Source organism: Dromaius novaehollandiae, chromosome 4 (assembly GCF_036370855.1).
Source record: "Dromaius novaehollandiae isolate bDroNov1 chromosome 4, bDroNov1.hap1, whole genome shotgun sequence".
Taxonomy (NCBI): Eukaryota; Metazoa; Chordata; class Aves; order Casuariiformes; family Dromaiidae; genus Dromaius; species Dromaius novaehollandiae.
Genome location: NC_088101.1, coordinates 48,802,925 through 48,828,247, shown reverse-complemented (window position 1 = coordinate 48,828,247; position 25,323 = coordinate 48,802,925). Strand labels below are relative to the sequence as shown.

The 25,323-nt window shown below is 35.7% G+C and overlaps 1 protein-coding gene across 2 annotated transcripts in view; it reads left to right on the top strand.

Moving 5' to 3' along the window:
* The window catches only part of GPM6A (glycoprotein M6A), a 133,577-nt gene extending 112,125 nt beyond the window's left edge, over positions 1–21,452 (top strand). For both annotated transcript variants that reach the window (XM_026105217.2, XM_064510984.1), the window contains exons 4-7: positions 8,690–8,843; positions 10,611–10,687; positions 12,017–12,082; positions 19,217–21,452. In XM_026105217.2, coding sequence (XP_025961002.1) covers positions 8,690–8,843; positions 10,611–10,687; positions 12,017–12,082; positions 19,217–19,369 — 450 coding nt within the window. In that variant the 3' untranslated portion in view covers positions 19,370–21,452. The remainder of the gene's footprint in view (positions 1–8,689; positions 8,844–10,610; positions 10,688–12,016; positions 12,083–19,216) is intronic.
* Positions 21,453–25,323: the final 3,871 nt, after the last annotated feature.

Here is a 25,323-nt window from a genome sequence, read left to right as displayed (position 1 = left end):
CTTTAATTCTAGCCCATCTGTTTCTTGGATCTCTCACTTACAGTTAATATCCCCCAAATCTGCAGGGGCCATATACAGTTTACTTGTTCCCATTCACTTGTCCTTCATATGAACTGTGTCCTCCTGTTGATGCCTGATGAATTTGTAGTCACCACTATATTTCCCTGGTAATAATTGGTATGTGTTTTCTGTGACAGTGCTTGCCCTGGAAGGAGTAGGGCAACTTGAAGTGTTTTATGGGCTAAGTTTACCCTCTCCCTGCTTGTATCCTTTTACTAGCACATGCATTAGCATTCAAGCAAAGCTGGCTAGACTTAGTCAGCAAGCCGGAGTATTTTTATCAATACTTCTTTCAGCTGAGGAGCTTGAGCATTTGTGAACATGAAATAATGAGTCTGTTCACATTGTGGTTGTGAAGAAAATCTTGGTAGTGTGAGCAGTGATACAAAGATCCAGTAATATTTCTGCAGTCTCAGGAAGGTAACGCTTCTGAGAAGTGTGGAAGGCTACATTTTTAGAATCCGCTGGCTGATCACTTAAAAGCCACATTATTAGCTTTCACTGCTTAGCAAGATGGGAAACAAGTAAAAGAATGGTCCATACCCTTAATTTTCTGAAATATCATAGGCTTCTGAAGCCCCACGAAGAGCAAGTCAGCATCACATGATCTTATTTTTGACAGCCAAACATTTACTTGGATTCACACCTCTGTTTAGAGAAATTATACAAGGTTATAAGAAATTACAATATTTCTGCTTTCTAGTTTGAACTTTACTCTCTTGTCCTCAAATGTAAGCCTTGCAAACCTCCCACACAATAACCTCAGTCTTGGCAAAAAGAGAAGGCATAAACTATCTGTGTAGAGCAGTCTTCCTCTAGACTGTTATCTTTTCTGCATATAGAAAACTTGTCATCAATGAAAACCATTAGACTATGGGATGGGCTTCTTATAAACAGGGTATCAGCATCACATTTTGGAACCAAAATATCTGGAAAAGGTACTGCGAGGACCTGCCTATATCAGCAAGGAGAGGGTCGTGACGGAACAAACATAGCATGTGGTATGAACACAGCTCAAAGAAGCTGTGAAACAGCAGTATTTAATGAGGATATCTACTACATTTTCAATGTTAAAACCAGATTATTTATCTGTATCATGATTTGAAAAATATAAAACTGGTATCTTTACCAGAATACATTAGTGTGTTGCAAACACCGCTGAAAAGAAGAATGAGAGGAGGAGGCAACTAGGAGACTGCGAGAATGTAAGAATGTAAGCATGAAAACTTTGAGTCTAACAATGCAAAGGAGGTTTTTTGAAAACATTGATGTGCTAGAAAAAAAAATCCTATATGGAAGACTGAAAAATCAGATGGGAAATTTTGCTGCTATTAAAAAGCAGATAAGATCCAATGCTCTGTAGGACTTCAGAAGACTATTGGACTACAAAAATAATAGTCTTGCCTGAAGGGTGCATAAAGTGCCTAACACTAACAATTTTGAGCAGCTCAATAGTACAAAGCTACCAATATGCAAAAGAAAATTCAGAAGTAAAAAAATGAAAAGAATCGGTTTAGAAGGAAATGCTAAAATGATAAACATAAAAATCTTCAAAGAAAACCCAGTCCTGTATGAATGCAAAGCCATCTTCTGCAAACTGAGTGTATTCTGTTGTTAGTGGGTTTATCTGAAAAGCAAAGATTTCAAAAATGAATCAATTTGTTAGACAATCTTTTTCTGTATTTTTGATACAGCAGCGGAAATATACCCCCCCCACACACACACACTACCACTAAATCAATTAAGTCACAGTAAATCAGAAAGTTAAAAAGCTTTTCATAGGCAGCTAGATAGTTAAAATGAAGTAGACACCCTGCATAGAATATTTCAACCTTGAAATACACATTTAAAGGAAGTATTATAAAAATATATGTGCAAATGAAAAATGGAAGTAATAGTGAGAATTGCTTTTAATTTTTTTAATAGCAGTTTTCCATCAATCTAAAATGTCCTTAGAAAATAAATGTTAAAAACAGTTCCATAAAATGATGTTGCTTCAAAAGTTAAAAATTCAGGGATTTAATCATTTTCTTGTAACAGATTTGAACAATCTTTTAACGATCTAGGAAATGTCACATTAGCTAGTATATAGATGAATTGCAATTATGTAATTATGTGAGAAGTTATTTTGGCTGTTATAGTCTATCTGATTATTAAGAGAAATTAAGACTAATATTGGCATTTTTTTTTTGCTCTTTAAGCAGTTGACTTGAATGCAAGCCAAGAAGAATCAACCACATTACAGTAATGACATAGCATGAAATGTATCCATGCTTCAACAAGAATCTTGGAGCTGTGCCTATGAATGTAATACGACAGAGAGGGAGAGGATGAACATGTTTTGTAGAGGCAATAATAAATGACCAACAAGTGCGTGTTAGGAATGAGAGTGGTATTTTAGACCAAGCAGAAAAGACTTTGTAAGTGTATATGTGCTGCAATTTGTAGAGCATTTAGTGGTAATATTAGAACACCAGTTCTCTTTCATCTAGCAGCACTGCGTGTTTAACTAGATAAGTTGAAATATTTACATTTCATCTTTTACTTGTATTCAGGAATGAGGCACGAGGCATGAACGCGGGAGATGCTAGGAAAGACCTGAGAACATTAGAGGAGGCAGTTTAGCTGTGAACTACTTAACAGTCCCTCTTAAACATATTTGGGTTTCGTACTGCAATGTAAGGAGTCAGAGGGCCTATGAATGCCAAGAGATGTTGGCTAGGATGGCAAAGGATGGTCTGTAACATCTTAAGCATTGATATATTAATGAGTTTAAAGATATCTGTATTTTTTTCACTTGTAAATTACTTTCTCATTTGGCTACTTAGGAAAATGTGATTTATTCGGATCTAAATAAATAAGTATAGGACTGTTGGTTCTAAAGAACATAAAGTTTTTAATTATGCAATAAAGGCTGCTTAATGTCTTTAGTTTTAAAATCCTTTCCAGGGGAACTCAGCCAGTTTTCCACTTGCTCTCTCTAGTATTTACATATGGGGAACTATACTTTTAAGATGCTGTTATAAAACAGATTTGGAACAGACTGAAGTATTTATATTTATGTAGAAGTTCTTGTTAAAAAGTGCAGATCTGCAAACTTCTGTTAGATAGATTCGGAACATCCCAAAGTACAGAAGTAAAATTCTCCCAGTTCAGCTCCAACCAGGCTGATTCTTGGCTAATGTTTAGGTTATGTTCTGAACTGGCAGGGTTTCATAGTAAAACATAACAGACTTTTGGCATGATAGACATGAGAAAGCTCTCTATAGATGAAGTTTTGATCTGTGGCAAAAGCTGTAGAAGAGAATTTCTGAGCCTCGAGAGGGTTTTGGAGGGATCTAGGTTGTCGAGCTAGAGGTAAACAGCAAAATTTTGTGTGTGTCATAGAATAATAAATCTAAATGAGATACAGACACAGCAAGGTGTCCACTTTCTTAGAAGTCTTTCGGTTTACAGCTCATGTCAGGGAGTTTGTGTAAAATATGCATATGACTATAAATTGAGAGGAAGTATAAATGTAAATACTGAATCATTTGGAACAACGATTAAGTTGCAGGACAAATGCAGCTTTTGGAAATAAGATGCATTCCATCATTTCTGAATTTGTTGCTATGTTCCTCTGTAATAATTTTTATGTAGCAGGCATCAGTATCCTCCTAAAATATATCCTCCTTTTTGCTTCTGGTAACAGCATCTTTTAGGTATGATTTTGCTCCTTCTGTTCTTAAAGTCACTGAAGTAATCATAAAATTTTTCTTTAGGTGAATTAAAATATTCACAGCAAAACCAAACCAAGAAAAGTGTTTGAAAATCAATGAATATACATTTCATGGGAGCAAATATGCACAAGTTTTAGTAAGAAAGCAATAGCTGAAATCTTGATCTTACTAAAATATAGAAGATTTGGGTAACATTTTCAGTGGATTTTTACCCAGTTGTGACCACCACAAAATATGTTGGGCTGGGTATGTATGTTGGGTATATACCATTTCAGAAAGTGCTCTGAAATCACTACCTCCTGTCCTTGATCTGCTGAACAGATTTTATAATAAAATCTTTCTAGAAAGGTTGGTGACTTGCTTACTTTGATAATTCATGATTTGAAAAAGCCACTATTGACAACAGAAAGCTTGTAAAGGTTTTACTAGAGGCTGGGTGGTCCGAGGAATTAATTGCTACAAAGGTTAAAGATTTTTTTTTTTCAAGTAATTATCTCCTCTAGTTATTCCTTCCAAATGTGAACCAAATATTGCTTAGTGGGCTCTTCATGATTGTGTAGCCAAATTTCTCTGTCATTTCCAGAGTTTCTCATAATTCTGCAAAGCAGGCAGAATACAACGGACAAGATTAGGTCTTTTTCAGGGGCTACTATTAGCAGTGAAGATATAGAGTGTACGCCTCATGCATTCTTGGGGGGGAAAGGTGAGAACTGGTCTGCTTAATTATTAGACTTATTTGGGGGAAGAAAGGCTGAGAGAACGATTCTGAGAGAAATGACATAAAAGCAGAAATCTGTTGACATTCACAAGATCCAGGAGAACAGAGGTGAGGTTGTCTAGTCAACTTCAATATTGGTTTACATTTTCTGAAAATGAGTCATTTTGTAATTTTTTCACACTCTAATTATGTATCTGGGTCAACACCACAGCTATCAATTTTGTAACTGATGAATGAACCTACATTGAAATAGAATGAAAGGTTAAAGAGAATTTAGTTTTGGATTTAGGGGGCTGGCTTCTCACAGTGAAAATTGAACTACTGGGAGAAAGGCATTTTTACTACCAATGCAATACATAGTGTACTGAAGAACAAACTGTGGTACCTTTTTAAGATGCTGTTCTGCTATTTTATACATCATTTCTTTGGCATGTCACGTAGCAGAATGCTACTTCAAAGGAGAATGATCTCTTTGACTCTGAGGAGATTGAATTCTGAATTTAATTCCTCCAGTGAACAGGTTCCTTAAGCATTTCTGGCAAGGCCTCTAGAGCAAAGAGCAAAGATTGTCATAGCAGTAAAAATTATCTAAAAAATGCAGTCCTTCGCTTGTGGTCTTCAAATAAAAAATATTCACAATTCCATTCCATTGCAACAAGACATTATAAACTCACACCTCCTATTGCTTAGGTATTAAAAACTTTCTGTGCAAGGATAATCTTTGGTTTTAGGCTACCGAGAGCAGAAAGTATATTGCCTAGAACACATAGTTTGCTCCAGTGATACCAGCAATAGCAGCTTCCAGAGATGTCTATTAACTGTCAATAGTTTTAACATTAAATTTTGCATGGTAGATAATCCTGCATGAAAAGTGGGAAATTCTGCTACTTTATTCTTTATGTTTTCTGAGTATCGTGACATGAATTGGAGCATGTCATTGGTCACTTTAGTTAGAAGTGACTGAAAGAGGGAAGATAAACTTCTTCCTTGAAACTTATTTCAAATCTTTTTCTAATGTACGTTTTTAAATTTAAATGAGCATTTGACTCCCTTTTTCTGAGATACTAAACCAAATAGATTCATGTTTTTAAAAGAGGATCCCTTTCATAACTAAGCAGGCAGTTCCCTTAGCAAAAGTAGGGAGCTCTTGTGACTCCCAACAGCCATCATCTGACAGCTTTCTCCTGCTCTTCTTGTATGCCCCAGGCAGATTTTTGGGAGGCTAATGAGCTCTGTTTTTTCCTCCTTGCTATAACAGTGTTTCGTATTATCTCAGTACAGATTCCTAAGCATGCTTCCTGTTCCAGGCTACAGAGCGTTTCATCCCTCTTACAGAGCAGAAAATCCAAAAATATTAAACAGAAATTATAATGCTCATATTAAGACTGAGCTTTTTACTTCCTTGGTGATAATCCTAAATCACAGAATAGGAAGATTTCTGCATCTGTGTGGAGCCCAATCTGAAAAATAATATTTTCTGTAATATAATTAAAATAAAAAAAATAGTTCTGCCTGTTAAATTACTATACGTGTACTACACTAAGTGATATATCAAATTTATTAAATGTTATTTAGTTCTGATGTTCCAGAAGGAAACTAAAAAATAAGACCTCAGGTATAACTGGTTTTGGCAGACTCTTGGAATATTATCTAGGAGGCTGGCTTTACCTTTAAAATACTTCTAGAAAAAGTAAACTGAATTTAAAAGCTGTTCTGAGAATAAGCATGCAGAGAAACTTTTTTTCTTATTTGTAGCTCCTGCTTTAGAAAAACTGCGTACAGCTCTTTAGCTTGTTAATAAATTAAGACCAGACATAGAATTTTAGTTGGGAATTCATAGCCCTTAAGTGGCTTTACATTTCCAAGTAATTTTCCAAGTAATTATTTGTAAATGAGTGCCTGGGGTTGAACCAGATGTTGTCTTATCAGCTTTAGCACTATGTCTATAACATGGAGAGAAGCAAAAAGAAGACAATAAAGGAGCAATAATAAAACAGAAATAGGCTCATGTAAGAAAAAGTGTTTGCGTTGACCATTTTCTGTGCAATAGATGCAATAGACTTTCCATTATGTAAAGCAATGGATAAAAATCTATGGCAGCCTTCAAGACTGTGCATTTATTATTGACTCAGCTATCATTTTCTCTATCTATCAGTTGGTTTTTTAATAGGTGCATTTGGGGGGAGAATTTGGAAAGGAAACTGACCTTTACATGTATGAATCCACTTCCTGAAATCTTTAAATGTAAATTAGATGCATCAGTTTCTCTTTCAACCTAACCTTGATTTTAAGAGACAAATTAAAATGGCTCTTAACTTACAAATTGGCAGGTTAAGCTGGAGTGTTGAATTCTAAGTGAAGAGAATGGTAGAAAGAAGATACTGCAGGTGTTAGACTGAATACTTCTGTTCTTTGTTCTGCTTTATCTTTTAATTTCTTCCATCCTTTTGATAATTATTTTTGGTGCTATAAATTCTCCAGCTTTTTCTCCCGCTTTTTATTTTCATCTTTCTACTGCTGAAAGACTCATCTACCTAGGGACAAGCAGGAAAATTAATCTGAATTGAATTTTAAAGTAGATTAATTAAGCTACATTAAACCCCCTATGTAAATACTCTTCTTCAGAATTAAAATGGTTTTTATTTAATATTCTTTAAAAGTGAGTTAAGGTAAATCAGATTAAGGACTATTGTTTGAGAAGATGTGTTTTCAAAGTAATGTTACTACATCACCTAAAATTCAAATCTTTTGGGTTTTTGGATTCATTTTCCTGAGATGCTCCTTATAGACAAGCCCTGTATCTAACAGTTTTCACTAGCATCTGCAGCCCTTTCAAATCTGACCTTATTTGATTTGGATAACTAAGATCCACGTTTATATTAGGTTCTTTCCTTTATCTCCTGATTTGAGAGATCTTATATTAAAAGGAACTGGAAAGTGATTTCCATTTTCTCCTTACTTGCTCTTTAAGGTTTAATTTTAAGCAGATTGTGGACCAGCTTATTCAGCTTTCAGAAATACATCTTATTTCTTATTCTCAGATTCAGTATTTGATACTGGCTGTATAGATTCAGTATTTTGCTGTGATAAGGGGCTGGGAAGCTTCTACAAAAATGTTGTGTGCTGAAAATTTTTTGGTTCAGCAATGTGCTTAGACCATCAACATTTCTGAAACCATTAAATCTTGGGCTATTTTGATTCAGCATTTAGAGGCTGACTTATCTTCCACATTTAACCATGTAGCATTTTCTTATCCTTTCCACAGCATAAAATGAAAAGGCAATTTTTTATTGACGAATGTGTCTGCTGGTTGTCTCATGTTAGCAGCAGTGTGGTAATTTAGCATGCTTACGTATTTACAGAAGCTGGGTGTGCCAGCATAGCTACCAGCCCTGAAGGCAAGGGCAGTTCAATGCTTCCTACAAGCAGACTGCTATACTCTTGAGGCTCACGGGTGAAAAAGAAAAGATATATCCTTTGGAGTGCAAATGTTGCAAAGCATATAATTTAATGCATTTCTTATTAACAGAGGTAAACTCTCCAGTTTGTTCTGAATGATGAATTCTCTTGTATTTGTTTCAACCCCAATATCTATTTTGTCCCCCATATGAAAAAAATGACTAATATATTTTCTCATTGATTCAGTTCAAAATGGATTTGCCAGTGACATTCTGTGCTTGACGTGGATAATGATGGCTCTTTATTAGGAACCAGATTTTAGAAGCAAAAGCAAGCAAAGAAGCTCTATAGTATTTTGTTCTGTTTTTTGCATCGTGATTGATAGTGGAAGAAAACACCATAGTGACCACTTATCTTAACTATGGAGTAGTGGTGATGGCATTGAGGGAGAGAGGGAGAGATATGCTTCACAAGGCATGCATATCTCTCTACTTCAGGTGTGGTGCTTTCCATCAATCATAGGCCCAGGAGTAACAAAAATGGGAAGTAAGCTTGCATTGCTGGATGCATAATATCTTTGTTATTCCAGAAACATCATGCTAGTGCCCTGTCACTTACTCTGGCCAGATCATGAATTGATTATCAGACCAAAACCATGATATAAATAAGAACAAAAAGGACAAAAACAATCAGAAGCGCTTTTGTGTTGCTTCTATGTAGCTCCTTTTTTGTAATGGAATATCAGCTAGGTTTTGATTTACTACTGATTTTGTTTTTCCTTCCTTTATTGCAGTTTATTATGCTGACATACATCTTTATGTTGGCCTGGCTTGGCGTTACAGCTTTCACTTCTCTGCCTGTTTACATGTACTTCAATCTGTGGACCATTTGCCGAAATGCCACCTTGGTGGATGGAGCTAATCTCTGCTTGGATCTTCGCCAGTACGGTACGTAAATGAAGAACACGAGAAAGCAAGATTTCAGAAAATGTCACTTTCCTTTGCTTCCAAATACCTGAAATGAACTGTTACAGTGTTTCTGAAACAGTTTTTAAGTGCCTCGAGAAAAGGTAATGCTCTTTTATCATTTCACCCACTATCAAGACACTGAGCAGTGTATTAGGGATTCACTTTCACTGCATTTCCCGACCTAAGAAAATTGAAGCAAAATTGTCAGTCTTCTCAGATTACTGAAAATTTGGCTGTGGGCTTCTGTTTAGTCTCTCCTTTTGGAACTTCTGGAACTTGTACAAAATGCTTAATTAGTCATTGATCTGCAGAATGACTCTAATCTTGTGGGTAGGACACTGATTTGGAAATGTGAAATTCTAGATTATCATCTATCCCTGCAGAGGCTAGATATTAATGCATATTGAATACAGTATTTATCAATTTATCATTTAACAATATGTATTGAAGACAATAGAAATACTAATACTCAAAGAAGGAAATGGAGAGAGAAAGGGAGCTACAGGCTGAACCACGGAATTTAGAATAAAGTGGAGATGCACACAAACGTGTTTGTGAGGGATGGAAAATTTGGAGAAAAGGGGGGTTGGAATCTTTAAAAGTCTGAGAACTCATATGTTGGTAATGACAATTCAATTCCTTTCTGTCAGAAGACTGATGTGAATCTAGATGTTCTAGCTCTCAGTGATTCCTCAGCCCACTGAGCTTTCGGTATTCATTTCGTTATTGGGCAGTTTTGTGAGTCTAATTCTTTTGTTTCCTTGGCCTAAGACAAAATTACTATATATTTTCAATTGTCATATTGAGATATAAAAAACTGCGTATTGCTTTGGAGTGAAACAGTTTGGTTCATATTGAACATTTCATTTAATCTGAAACAAAATATTTCACGTCATTGTTTTAATGGGGGAAAAAATCTTTTTAATTCATTGAATTTTTTTCAGGATGTCAGGTGTGTTGAAAAAGCAATTATCTGTATAGATCTCATTAAGAGTCTTCATTCTTCTCTCTATGAGATTTTATTTTCCTAATACTTATGCCTATTTTATTATTAAGTTTAAAATGTGCATAGAGTACTAATATATCAATGTTTATTCTGTGCATATATTTGTCTCCCCTAAATGGTCCAGTCCACTGTAAAACATGCTGATTCCTAATAGGAAAGTATGCTTTACCATTTTTCATGGTAACTCAGTTATAGTTGCTTTCTTCAAGCTTACCTTTGATTTAGTATCTGCTCGTCAGCTAAAGCAAGCAATATAGCAATTTCAATAGCAATAGTTCTTCTTATTGATAGAAACTGTTATTATAACACAGCATGACCTTGAGTAATGCTTTTTATAACTTCTTAAGGAAGCTTTGTACCAAATCAACACATGTGAATACAATATATGGCACATTCCTCAACATGAGGACAAAGAATATTTATGAATATACCAACATGGTAAGTGCATACACTGGTTGCAAGTTATTTTCTGGCGTTTGAATACTCTGCTGATCCAAACCTAGAATTAAGATGTTTTTAAAAATGGCTAAGAAATTATTACCTGCATATTTCCTACTACAGCTTTTGCTAAACAGGTAGTATGTCAGTTTTGTGACACCTGATGTAGGAGACACTGATTTTGTTGTAATGTGAAGTTCTTCATGCGGCCAAAAATTTGTATCTTAGCTTTCCTGGCTCACATGAAGTAAGCTACTACATAGCTGGAGTACTAAACACTATGCATATTTATTCTGTTCCAGGTATTGTAACTATTGGAGAGGAAAAGAAGATTTGCACCATGTCAGAAAGTTTCATCAAGATGTGTGAGTCTAATGAGGTGAGAAAATGTGATAATATTTTTGCAAAACCATAACATACGTTATAATAGGAAGCAACTGATGTGTATGCTTTCTTCTTACTTTTAATGTTCTAATCCTAGCTAAAGTGATGGAATGAAATCCCAGCGGAAAATACATCATCAAGTACTTTTCCTACCCTTTTACCAGGTACCCAAATTAGTCAGTGCAGTTTCTCCAGCCATTAGTTTTCTAAATACACCTTTATTATAATTTTTTAAAGATTCCATTAAGCCAGGTGTATTTTGACTGAGATGTTTTTGAAGGCTAATGCATCTGCTGCACAATAAGATTGACTGTATATGGAATCACTGTTTGAAGATATTGTGATTACTGTTGTGATAGGAGAGTAATTTTTAGAAATGGCTTTGACCAACCTTTTACAGTGTGTGAAGAGAACAACTTTCTAGTATATTTTTCTCTTTGTTTTTCCCTTAGGCAAAATCCACCTATTTCAGTGCAGCTGAGATTTTTGGTGTGTTTTTAAATGAACAGGGAGGAAGACAGGACAAATAAAATGATGTTTATCTGAAACAGAAGGAGACTAAAATCTTGATTCCTCTGGAGTCAGCGGGTGTTTAGCTACCTGTTTTGTTGGGTCTTACCCTGCTTGAATAAATCTTCTTAGACTGAAGTTACACAATCTGCCTTCTTTTATACCAAAACCATTTAAGGAAATGGAACCCTTACAGTGCAGTCAGCCCTCAGTCAGGGGCTGCTCTGTAAACCAGATCTAAAATGAAAAACGACTGTAAGGGTTTGATTTGGGTGAGATAAGGAAGAAAGAGGTGGCTAACTTGGATTGTTTCAATAACCCAGTTTATATTGTAGCACTATGAACACATTTACTAGCAAAATTGAGAGGGCAGTAAATTAATATGTGAGTGTGGGAAGCTGCAGCTGACAGAGGGAGCAGGATTTTCTTAGGCTGTCTCTGCCTCTGGAGAAAGCACTGTGTCTGCTTGCTGATCTAGTTACATGGTATTGTAACTGTAGAAGAAAAATGCTGTACTATCTTATTTTTAAATAATTATTTTAAAATTATTTATTATTTCTTTTAATTATTTTTAAATAGACTTTTTTAAGGATTGCTGGTGCTTTATTCTTGATACGAGTACTATTATAACATAGGTATGTGTACAATGCCATGCAGTGCTTTCAATCTTTCAGAAAAGATATTAGTAATCATTACTTTTGTAGAAGGGTGGCACTAAGAACATAGTTATTTGCGTTGCGCTGTTCAGACTTTTTGTTCGGTTTCTATCTATCATTACCACCATGAAAGTCCATTTCTTTGTCCCCCTTTGCAGCTAAACATGACGTTCCACTTGTTCATTGTGGCGCTCGCTGGAGCTGGAGCAGCAGTCATTGCTATGGTAAGCTGCCCAACACACTTCCCGAACCCTTTAGATCCTGTGTCATCTGCGTCACGAATACTTTCTGATTCTGAGCATCAGCCATTCAGTTTGCACACTATCAGTCAGTGCTATTAGTGAAATATAATTCTATAACATAATACTCTCTCTTTTTTTTTTTTTCAAATATATTCATGGATTGCTTTTACCATAGAATGTTCTGATTACTTTTTTAAATATAAAATTCCTTCAAGTACATGGAAAAACTTTTTACCACTCCCTTGCTGGGTTCAGACAAGCATCTTCTTGAAGCCTCAAGACCATAGTAATACTCTTTTATGATCTATGCCTTTCTGGGTAGTCACAGGCCCGCCATGTTGCTGTTTTAGGAGCAGACTCCTTTTGTAAATTCTGTGCATGCGTGTAAATGTGTTAGTTCTTCTTTCAGGACTAATTTTTGCCATTTTTCCTAATGAAGATTGCTTTGATTATGATGATATTTTGTCAGTCAGAATGTTTCAGGGAGATTGCATGGGGGCTATTTGCTCAGTTTTTCTGACTTTTGTCTGCCATGTCCTCTTAAACACCAGGATTTTGAGAGTGGGGGCTCTGTACCACTGTGGGTTTGTATGGTACCCACTGGAATAGGGAATAAAAAATGACTGTTGCTTGGTACTGAGGTATTCCATAAAAAAAAGTGTAAATGATTGCTATTACTACTGCTACTAATGCTTATATTAATTGGAGCTATGCTTTATGATAGCAGTACTGTTCTTCATTGAATCCTGGGGCCATAAACTTTTTCTTCTCCTTCAAACTAAATTTATTAAAAGGGAGAACCAGAGAGTATTCAACAAAGCTAGTACTCCTGTCATAGTAGAGTTTTTGTGCTTCCCTACAGTTTTTGCAATATTTCATGACAACCTGCCACATAGCTAGTTAAAGGAAAATTACGTATTCTAATGTAATTTTTGTTTCAAGATGACAAATAATAAATACAATAGTAGAATAGTACTTTATATTATATTAATATTTTAATTAATTCACTCTGAGATTTTCCCAAAATAGACTCGATCTGAAAAAATGGTGACAAAGTAGTAATTTTTATGTATATACATTATTATTAATAGTATTATATGTTGAAGACAACATTATTTCTCCAGTGCAGTATTGTTTTGAGGTATATTCACCTGAAATGGGAAGTTGATCAAATGTTAATTTGTTCAGATAACCATTCTGCATTTCAAAGAAGATTTTTGAATCAGAATTAGCCACCAAGACTGGCTTTGGAGTATAAAAGAAATTGCAGATATTCAGTGAAAACAAACTGAGTAGGTTTTCAGTGGAAACAAATTAGGTAGGTGTATTGAACTTTTAGTATAGGATATTTCAAATAATGTTTAAAGAAGCCCTTGAAAGCTCACAATTCCATATCAAAAATGCCATGGATAGAATACACTGAGCACCGATCCACTAGGAATTCAGTTTGATAGCTCACATTTATTCACACGTTTTTCATGGGTTGCCCTTATGCAAGTATGCTTTTTATTGGATTCTGTGACTGCACAAAGCTGGTATGAAAGCACGCCAGCTATTTCAACAGAAATGTAAGTTCAGGATCTAAGTCCCTGTAAAGAGTTTAGAGTGTTAGAGCTCATAAATATATGCTTAGTGTTCTTTTAATTTCTTTTTACGCTTTATTATAATGTTTGCAATTGTGTTGTCTCTATTTAAATTTTGTAATGAATCTTCAATTTGGTAATGATCACCCTACCTTGGTGATCTCAAGTTACCTGATGAAGATGAGCACATTCCACTCTGATGATGATAATTTTCAATACCGGGGTACCAGACCATATTTATAGGTTGAGTAACGTGCTTCACACCCAACACAGTAACCCAAAGACTGTGGGCAAGACAGGAGGGAGACTTCAGGATTTTGCAGTTGGATAAGCAGATATTAACAGGTCCTCTTTCTTCAGAAGTAGATTTAGGGGAGGGAGAATATATTTGGGATCCTAAATGTCTCATATAGCAAAAACAAAGCTCCCTTTTTCCTAGATCCAACCCTCAAAACAGTAGAAGGTGGTACGGTATCAGCAGTGGGCCAGGGTGCAAAATGTGCATAAGCCATGCAAGAGGGATGGACAGCAAGTTCCCTCATATGTGCTGTCACTAGATGAATCACAAATGTGTTAAGTTAATGAAGTTACAGTCCAGTGTCTTTGCATGTGTCCACAGCAGTAGCAGATCTCCGGATTGGTGAGTTCTCAACAAGACTTCTTAACAGACAGTGAGATGAACAATGAGATTAAAATACAAGTGCTTTACAAAAAAGGAAGCTCATAATTTTATTGTAAATTTGAAAGATTTCTTACAATTGCTTACTTTCAACTAGAATATCCTGTCTGACTATAGTAGTTGAGTATTTTGTATTTATCACCAGTTAGCAGTAGTACTTCATCATCCATGCTGCATAATTTAAATAGTAAAACCAGTTTTTTTCAAAAGACATTTTAAGTCATGACATTGATAGGCTTTGCTTGTATCACTTGTGGAGATATGGGCCAGATTATTTAATGTGTTCAGATTTCTCTAACTCTGTGAGTTGTAAATGTTTGCCATGAAATTTACCAGAGAAATCAGTTTGTTCATAAATATTAAGACAATCTATCACCAGGATACTTTTCATTAATCTGTATTTTAAAAATATAATTTAGAAAAATGTAGGCATTTATTGTGAAAATGAATAAAATTGTTATTTCTTATGTCTGAATAGAAATAAAAGTCTACAGAAATAATTGTTTAAGTAATACAATTTATTTTTTTTATTTTTATTCCTGTGTCAGATAGAAACAGATGACATGAAGTGGTTTAAATATAAATGCTAGCATCTTAAAGGGTTGATTATAGGACTAGTAAAAATACTGCCTGTGATGTTTTCCAAAAATCATCACACCCAAACTGAATTTTAAGGTATACAGTTTCTTCTCAAGAGTGACCACCTGAACAGTATTCTTCCACCTAAACTTCCCCATCAACTGAGTTTAATTATGTCCTGTAACATGAAGAAACAAGAAGGGGTGGGGGGAATGTTGTGTATAAGTAGGCTAGTTCCTCTCCTCCAGTATAATTCATGCTCTTTTGAGGGATATTAGATGCAGGTGAGGGGTAGAAAAACAGTTCTTCAGATTTTGCCCGATTGAAATAAGGAAATGCAAATTCTACAGATTTGAAAGGCTGAAGCATACTTTCTCCTCCAAGAAGAAATCTAAGCGAGAACAGAGACCCTTGCAGGGAGCCTTGCGTATGTCTGTAATTGAACCATCCTGAGGCAGACTGTGGAAGCAGGCCTGCCTCAGTTTGAATAAGCCTTGACATGGCCCTGCTAGCTCCAGGCTAATCAGGTCATGGAATTGTGAAATGCAATTAGACAGCCACTTAGAGATGACCTCCTTAGTGTGACTATGTTAGCCAGGAACTTAGTGTTAAATAAAAAAAAACAAAGGTGGCAGGACTTTGAATGGTTTCAGTCTACTCTGGATAAAGCTCCAAATACTTGCTATTCTTGTTCAAATGGAGAAAGGCCTTACAGGGCTGGACATGGTAAGATTTTACTTTCAAATTGCGCTGATCACTAGGTCCCAGATTACATCGGATTGTTTAGCGTATATGTAATTATATAGTGTGCACATGTATTTGAGATTATATTCATTATTTGAGTAAAAGTAGCTATTTCCAGGAAAGTCAGCCTACTTGTAGTAAATGTGCACTCCAAAAGAGTTTTCAGTAGCTGTGCCAGAACTGTGGTTCTGTGACTTTTTAAGATAGGGATGTGAGAAAAATGGGAGTATAATGAAGGTCAGACTGTGGCCAATGTACCTTCAGAGTATTTTGTCATTGCTATATAGTTTTTTGAAAATCCAGCAAAAATGCCCAACTGCTTGACATTGGTTTTAAATTTGTCTCATACTGGGAAGTTACCGAGTAAGTATTTTGCATGGGTAAGAAGTGTGCTTGCACGGACCTGTTTTCACCGTGTATGCAACTGCAAGTTTTTCTGACTGATAGATTTTGAAAGGTCAGGAAGACGTGAATACACTGCTCAGAGAGCCCCAACTTGTAGTGTTCTCAGCAGTCTACCTCTTCCAGGCTCAGATTTGATTTTTGAATTGAAATCTTTTCCTCAAAAGAGTAGCACTGGTATTTTTATTGGATTGCAAATCATAATTGTCTGAGATGACAAAAGGGGATTGCCAGCCTGTTTCTTCCGAATTTTGTAGAGTTTTACTGTGAAGGAAATTTAAAGCATTTCATTCAGCTGAGTGAGTATTTATCAGCAGTCTCTCATTTGATCCACAAATGCATGATCCAGAGACTATTCTTGGTGATACCTTTTGGGATTATGTAGTTTGATAAGGGGCATTTCTTTTTCCTGTGTATTAAATGACCAACAGAATTTGTCCCAGAGTAACACAGGAGTGCACAGTGTTATCTCCAACACTTGCACTGTCATCACAGATTTTATTGTTAATACTTTATTAGGAATAATAAGAAACTCCTAAGGATATACAGGAATACTACTCTCTGTACACGCTTCTCACAGAGGACAGATTATTTGAATACTTGTTCCTATTTTATGGCTCCTCCACCCAGGCTGTATTCCTCAAACAGGAATTAACTGAGGGGAATCTTGCCATAGGCTAGTAGGCCAAAAAAAGCACTGAAAATAATTGTTCCTGTGAAGCCTTTCAGAATGTTTTCCTTGATCTTAATTATCTGGATTAAGAAGTGCAGAGTGCTAGCCTGCCCTAATCACCAACAGTTGTCACCAAACATTTGTAAAAAAAGCCAGCACTGGCATTTCCAAAAAAGAAAGAACATGCAGAATTGGTTCTGTACATTTAACATGAATCTAAGATATTCATAGCCCTACAGCAGCCTAATACAAATTTGCATCATCTCAAGACATTTTTAAGATCAGTGTATTCCATCTTCCATTAACTGAATACCAGTTTAGTTTCCCAATCGCCCAGGGAGGGATGACTTCTTTCTGTTTTCAGGAAATTATCCATGTGTTGAGAGAGAGATGATTACTGTAAACATAAGAGAAGCTTCCATGAGAAAGTATCTGAAAGCCTGCTAGGGGAGGAATAACTGTCCGGAGAGTCCTGGAATAAACCAGTTGGACATTGTCACTGACCATTGTTGTTTTCCAGCTGAATACAGAGCGAATAGAGCATGTTGTACTTCCCAGAGGTCAGGTAAAGAATATTGTCCTAAGGTGAGAGGGAGACAAGTTTGGAGAAAGTCAGAGGCTCCTTGCAAGCAGATCCAGCAGACTGAAGGTAGGACTTTGGGATCCGCTTTTGAAAGCAAAGCTGGTAGTCTGAAAATGACCTGAAAGGCCCACTCCTGGGAAGCTGAAGTGGGCAAGAAAGCAGTTTTTTGCTCCAACAGGCAGCCAGAGTCTAAAGCGTACATAACCATAAACACAAAGACTAGGCAAATTAACCCCGAAAGGGACTAAATGAGGAACATAAACTCTGTCTGCAGACAGCATGTGATGCCCCTGAATGAGAAAGTTTTGAATAAAGTCTTTTTGGCAGCAGCTCCTTGGAGTTATTGGAGTTGTATTAGAATTTATCACCTTTTTGCTCATACACTGCCACTGTTCTGCACATAGGACTGGGGGGACAACCACAGGTCATTAAGCTCAGTCACTGGCAGCCATACCATGTGATTTTTATAAACTACTAAGTTCCATCTCAAAGGTAACTGAGGTGTTTTACCTCCTGTATTCATAATGGAAAACATTTGCTGAATCTAATTTTTCTACTTTCACTAAATTTCAGATTTAATTTATTCAGAGCCATGTTACTACATTTATTCTTGTGACAATAGTGTCAATATCCTTTAAGTGGTGTTTAGTCATTCATAGTAATCAAGTGTCCTTCACACTTGCTAGGATAAATAAACCAAGTTCTTTGGGAGTGTGTCATCATGGCTCATCCAGGTATTTGTGATGGCTGTGTGTGAGCCAGTAGTCTCAATTAATTGGCATTTCTAATTGTGGGTTGTAGGGTTTCTTTCTCTCACTTCTTTTCAGATCATTTTTTGTTTTGTTTTTAGATGGAACACTTTGAAAGTTCTCAGTTTTATTCTTCTGAGAAATAAAAAGCATATTTTTAAATCTTCAAAATTTACATGGGACAAGAATATCATTTCTGCTCTATTCAGAGTGCATGTAAAAGTGGTCGTTAAAGTCAGACAAATCAGTTTTTTGTTCTCTAAGCATTTTTAAGAAGTAAACAAATAAAGAATGGTATAACTACATAACAGTGAAATATAATTACTAGATTAAAAGGTGTCAAATGTATTGCCCTTAGTAAGGGAAAGTTTGGTAATGGTTATATTTTGTCACATTTTGCATGGCTGAACCTATTTTTAAATTCTTGACCATTCTTCCCAAATTAGTTGTTGTTTATGAAATAGCTAGAGTTGTAGGTCAAAGAAAGAAATCATGGTTAAAAGGAAAACCAGTGCAAGCTTCAACTATAAAGAAAAAGCAAATCTCTACAGCAAATCTACAGCATATTTTCATAATAAGCAACTACTTTAACAAGTAGTGACTCAGTAGGGAAAACTGCAAGAAATAACTAAAAGGCATTTTTCCCTATAAATTTGCAGACTAGCTGAAACAGTAAAGTAGAGGAGAGGAGAAAATGCTTGGACTAGCTAAAGCAGCCAGATGAATCTCGGGTGATGAGTCCAGGAAGATCACTGTGTCGTTATATTGACTTAAGACTAATGTACGTATTCCTGTACTACACTCTCTTCTTGCTCTCAGGATATAGAAGGTGAAGGGCTTAGATACTGCCCTGATTTGTTCATTTTCAGTTATCTTTTAATTTTTCTCTAGCCCTTGCCACCAACTGCTAGTCTTGTAGCAGCAACAGCTTTCAGTTGAGTAACCCTAGGATTAGTGAAGCTCAAGGTTGGACTTTACATATTGTTTCTATACTACTTCCTAACTTAATAGTGCTTAGTCCTGTCTGATGAAATCCAAAAATCTATCCTATAGTTTTCAACTGTGAACGTGCTGCATTCTGACTCACTCCATTGTTTTCTAACCCTGTGTTACTTCTCTTGCAGGTTCATTATCTCATGGTCTTGTCTGCTAACTGGGCCTATGTGAAAGATGCTTGCCGAATGCAAAAGTATGAGGATATTAAGTCAAAGGAGGAACAAGAGCTTCATGATATTCATTCTACTCGCTCTAAAGAGCGGCTCAATGCGTACACATAAGAGAAACCTTGTCTTACTTTCTAACATTTGAATGCTTTGTTGTTTAACTAAAGGCCATCCAACCATTTTAAAAACAATTCAAAGTGCTTCTCACAAAAGGTAGTTTGGGTGACTTACATGTCACCCATGTACAATTCTTGGCTGTCTAGCACTTGTTTCTTAATTAGTTCTTACTTTGTGTGACCATTCTCTACCACAAAGCTCCTAAATAGCCTTTCCTGAATCCTTTTAAACCAATTAGTTCTGCTAGATCAAGGATACTAAACTATTGTCAAATACGAAAATGTGTTTGATTTTTTTAATCACTTTGTATGTGTTATGCATAACACCTTTTGCATTGTTTCTTATATGTTTTTGAGAAAATAGCTTTTTATACTTTTTAGTTTTAAATTCAATACTACTTTAACTACAGGTATACTTCAAAGGGACCATTGTACATGATGTACAATATATAGAGAAAACACTCTGATGACTTTCCTTTATATTTGGAAATATTGCCAGATGGACCCTGCTCCACTTGAATGAAGGTCCTAAGAACATTTTAAACAAAGGTGCAATTTCTAAATTTGTAATAGTGGGTAAAAAAAGAAAAAAAAAAGAAAAATGAAAAAAGATTAAAAAAAGAAAAAAGTGCTTCTTATCTTTGTTAACATTGTATTATTCTTGATGTTTTTAAAAAATATTCTCTTGTTCCAAGTTCCATGGGTGATAATTCCTGTTTGTATTGTGAGCATGCAGACCGTGGTGCTAACAATGCATGGCCACTTGCCTTTCGGAGGAATTCAATACCACGGTTACCTGTTAAAGAGTTATGGTATATAGACAATTGTTAATTAAGTGATATAGTTATCCATAGTTTTCTACAGAATGATCTCTCTTTAATTCAACGATGGTTATGCTAAATTGGAGCTGTTCATATGATGATGTGAGAAATTGCTGCTTAGCTGCATTTATGAAAGTAATATATCAAAAATACAGTGACCGTAGGAGTCAGAAGTCTTTTTACCTGCTTTAAAAATTTAACTGGATTGCACCTGTCTGAACTGTACGAGATATATTAAAGGAGACTTCCATAAATGTTATAGCTTGGCTTCTAGTTTTCCTACACATACTGTTTTACCTGTAATACGTTAAAGTAAGGTGAAAGACCACTACAGATCTTATTGTTTGAAAGTGTAGTAATATATTTGAACCTTTATTTTGGTAGGAAAGTGATATCAGAAATATAGGTCATTTAATTTGAAGGAATTACTTTTATCAAAAACAAAACAAAAAACCCTATTTAAAAAAAATCAGTATTATTGGACCAAATTTGGTGGTTTCTTTTCTTTTTTTCTTTTTCTTTTTTCTTTTTTGTTTTTGCCTATTTCTAATGCTACAAGAATGCTGTAAAGTGTCTTTTAAAGTGATGTAGCCTGACAAGACATTTTTGTCAGTGTTAAAAAGCTTAGGTAGTTTTGTGCACTTATTGGACCATTGTGAATTCTCTCTCAGTGTAAGTGCATTTCTAATAAAACTTCTTGAGTAAAACTCTTCTTTGTACTATTACTAGTCATGCCTCATCAGTAATTTTTAACAATTCTTGTAGTAAGTAGAGGGTAATACTATAGTTCTTTGTGGCATGATAATGCATTAAGTAGTATTAATTAATTGATTTAGGTTTTTTTTCTTTTGCTTGTTTTGGGGGTTTTTTGGTTGTGTTTTTGATTTTTTTTTTCACACTTAGGCTGTCCTACGGGGTCAACAGTTTTCTGATATGTGCAGTACCGATATTACAGTTCTGCAAAAGTATTAGGAACCTCTTTTGGATTCTATATTGTAGTGTTTCAGATTTGTGTCTTAAAACATTTGTGCTGATTTTTAAAACTATGTCTTTTAAACTCATGTAATGATGTTAATGCTTTTGGCTCTTCTCTGGTATTAGAGTTTGTATTTTCACAAAGAATGCTTTGTAGCAGGCATTACAATTAATCTGTTTTGTACATAAATGTGCCAACAGCTTGATGGTGGCGTTTTTGAAATGTAGAACAAAGTGCTTGCAAAAATGTAATAAACACACTGGTGTACTTTGTGTACTTATTAACTAGTTGTGTTGCGTGTCTTTTTTTTTTCCTATACTGAAGAATCATGGCATCCTGAAATGGAAGAAGACTGTTCCCATACCCTTGCTATTGAAGGACTGCTCTCAGTCCTATGCATTTTTTTTTGTAATGCCCACTTTTAGATGTTCCAGGAGATGGTCCCTTTAGCTGAAATTTCAGAACAAAAAGTAAAGTGATAAAATATAATCTGGAAATGTTACGTTAATTATAGAGTATGTCTTTGTCAAATCTGTGATAAAAAAATTCTCATTACAATCAATAACTAAAAAAAGAAACAAACAAAAAACAGAGAGTGGTAGTCTCATCTGTTTCATGACCCTGAATTCCTTCTGGCCCCTATACCTCTTAAATCATGCATAGGTAAAGACACCTAAATGTGTGGCCTTCCCATGATTGGAAATTCAGCCTGAGTTATGGATAGTTCACTGCGTTTAAAGTCCTGGTCACTTCCCACGTGCAGATTACTTCAAATGCACCTCTTCAAATCAGCATTTAGTCCCAGAAGTTATATATTCTAAGAACAAGAGAGTAAAATATATTCTAAGGGCAGAATTCCATAGTTCAGGAAGAGCAAGGCAGGATTTATTTTTAACATGCTGGTTATGGGAATAACTATGAAAGATTCACAGAACTGCAGTGTTGTTTGGGACAGCTTAACAGAAGCTGCTGTGGCATCAGTTTGGTGCTGAAGGCGCTGGTACCTGGATGTTAGAGCGGCTAATACTCTGAAGCCGTGGTGACAATAATACATTACCTATGTGTGTGTAAAGTAATTTAAAAGGTTAAGGCAAGTCTATACTGGTGTCAATTAATGTGATATCACTGAGGAAAGGTAATTAAACTATACATCCATAATGTGTTTGTTTCTTATTTAACTAGCTGTTATGCAGCTCCTTGTGTGCTTTTGATGATGACGGGTGCCCTAATGGCAAATAATTTTTCATCAGCAGCACAAGCCAAGGGGGTAGAGGAGCTCCCCACAGCACAGCACATCAGTCATAACTGATTCACTTCAAATTCTGTGTGTATTTGGTTTATTCAGTCTCTTCTCTTATCAGGTGACAGCCTAAGATGATTTATCTTGAGGTAGGTTGCATGGATCTTGCTCTCTATAGACAATTAAAAGTGGTTGAGTTAGAATTTCTCCCTACCCACTTCTCCCTCCCACCTCATTTTTTTGCACAAGGTTATTTTATTCCTTCAGCAGTATGTTTTTTGCCCCCCACTCCCCGCCACCCAGTTACCTCATGTTTTCCACAAAATTATTTCATTCCTCAGCAGTGTTGTGTCCGTAATTCTGTTTTCAGCACTGCTACACAAACCATCAAATCAGCATGATTTAGGCAATGGTGAAGTGCAACACAGGTGTGGGGATGAACGTCCACAGCAGGGGTGGGGAGAAAGAGACTGCTTAAGCCAGCTTCATTATGAGGCCAGTGTATCATTTGGCTGGGTGGTAAAGTTAAAAGCAGGAGGCAGTTTGATGACTTGCTAATTTCGTGTTTCTAACTACTTAATGATTTGATATACTCTTCCTTCACAAACATAACCTGCTTTCAAAAAGCTTTTTCTATAATGTAGAAAAATGATTATTCTCCCTCTCTCTGCATATATATTCACACACACATATATATATATATTCTAAATAATTATTTCCAATAATTCCATTATTAGATTTACTGAAGTTGCACATAATGTACAAAATTTTTTTTTTTTTCCACAGGAGCTAAACTAAAGCAAGAGGATTTCTAATATATTTGTAAATGTAATTGTAAATTCATTGGTTTTAATAATATATGCAATTATCAGTTGATTTAGTGCAGTTATTTAAATTTTAATATGTACATAATATTTAATATTTGAAGTCTGTTTATATAATTGTGTTATGCTTTGACTATTGACACTCTTATAAAATTCTGATGCCCTGTGGCTGCTATCAGAGTGCTTCATAAAATAATATTAGTCTGGATTACATACATTCTATGGAGCCGGTAGGTAAATCTAGAGACTACATAAATGACAAAAAAAGAATCCCTCTTGTCTCATTCCCACAAATTTGAGTACAGCAGAACTGAACATAGTCTAGATGATTTTATTATACTATGAAAGTAGATTAATCCATTCCTTCGATTTGAGAGGTTATCTTCCACCATTGGTCAAAAATATTGGTTGAACGTGACTGTGGTTACAATTCACCTGCAGTTGTTACAGTAGATCTTAGGACAGAACATTCCTGTACTATACTTACTATAATAATCAGTGACAAAAGTTTACATAGTTCTTTCCATCTTTAAGCTCCAATATATTTTTCAGATTATTCAGTACTGGGTTACCACAGGTATTTATTAATATGGCTGGTTTTCTGAAGAACACAGCTCAATTCAGCTAACCTATAAAAGAGCAGGCTATAATGAGTTTCATCCCAGAAGTGGAAAGGTGGTGTTTATAAAAGCTATTCTCTTAAACATGAGCAACATTTTATTTCCACTGAATTGCACAGCAACTCTGCAAATAGAAAGTATTTAGGCAGCAAATCAAACTGCATCTCCAGGTGATATCATATCACAATGCTGCCTACGTTTTGAGTAAATAACAGCTGAAAAGAACAAGCAATTTGTACATTTAGCAACTCTCCATCCCACGTGAATTCTTCTGATTTGCCTTTACAAGCGATGAACTCTAACAATTGCTGAAATTTGAGATTTCCAACTCCAGTTTCTTGTTCTTGCAGGTTTCTGCAGATGATTTCATCGCTTCAGAGGGTTACTCCCGTATCTGCCTGTTATTAGCAATGAGGGCAACAGGTAAGTAATTGTGCTGGTGCAGTGAGGGAGTTGGTTACTGGTGGAGAAACGGATTGTCTTTGGATTCTGCCCACATTGTACAAACTGTTGTGGACTCTTTCCCTGTATCATGTTGAGTCTGGCCAGATGGATGCGAGCCCCAGGAAAGATATTTTAGTTGCTGTTTGAATTGGCACTTCTGATCTGCCTGCTTTTCTTTCGCATTGCTGAACCATCAGTGGCTGAAAGGAATGATTTAGGGGCCAGGTTTTTCTCTTCTAGAAGTGTTTAGCATCTAGGGAAGGGAATGTCAAACAAAAGCTCTTTTCGCAGCAGTTGCCACAGCTGTGGCAGTAACATGGCAGCAACTGAAATGGTGCCACTAGATTGCATGCATACTAAAAAAAGACTTGAAAAAATTAACAAGAGACTTGCATGAATATCCTACAGTTCTGCATGTGGAGTTACTCAAGCCAGAAATGTTGCATAGGCCAAAATGGCAAGAGCTGGGTTTTCAAAAGTGTCCATCTAAATGGTTGTCCTCCTCAGCTGCCCTGGAAAAGGGATACTTATGTGTGAATCACTTTCCTGTAGTTATTAGAGGATTTTTTGATCTTTGAGACTGTCAGACCTGCATTTTAAGATCTTTACTCACCTGTACTTCTTTAAAAAAAATAGATATTTATTTAACAATGAATTTAGTAGGGGAACAAATTTATCCTCAGCAAGTTCCTGCCCCCATTTAAAACATGTAAATCATCTTCTGGAAGTTTGTAATTCAGTCAGTTCAGTTTGCCTGTACATTCACACCCTCACAGGTTCATCCTTTCTTTTTCTTTCTTTTTCTTTTTTTTCTTTTTCTTTTTCTCTTTTTCTTTTTCTTTCTTTTTCTTTTTCTTCTTTTTCTTTTTCTTTCTTTTTCTTATTCTTTTTCTTTTTCTTTTTCTAATAATTAGCTAAATCATGTGGTTAGACACAGAAGCAGATCCTCATGTTCTTTCGCTGGCTGGTTGGAGCTGATCAGGCAGAAATCTCTCTCAACAAGGCAGCCTTGGTAGTCTCATGACAC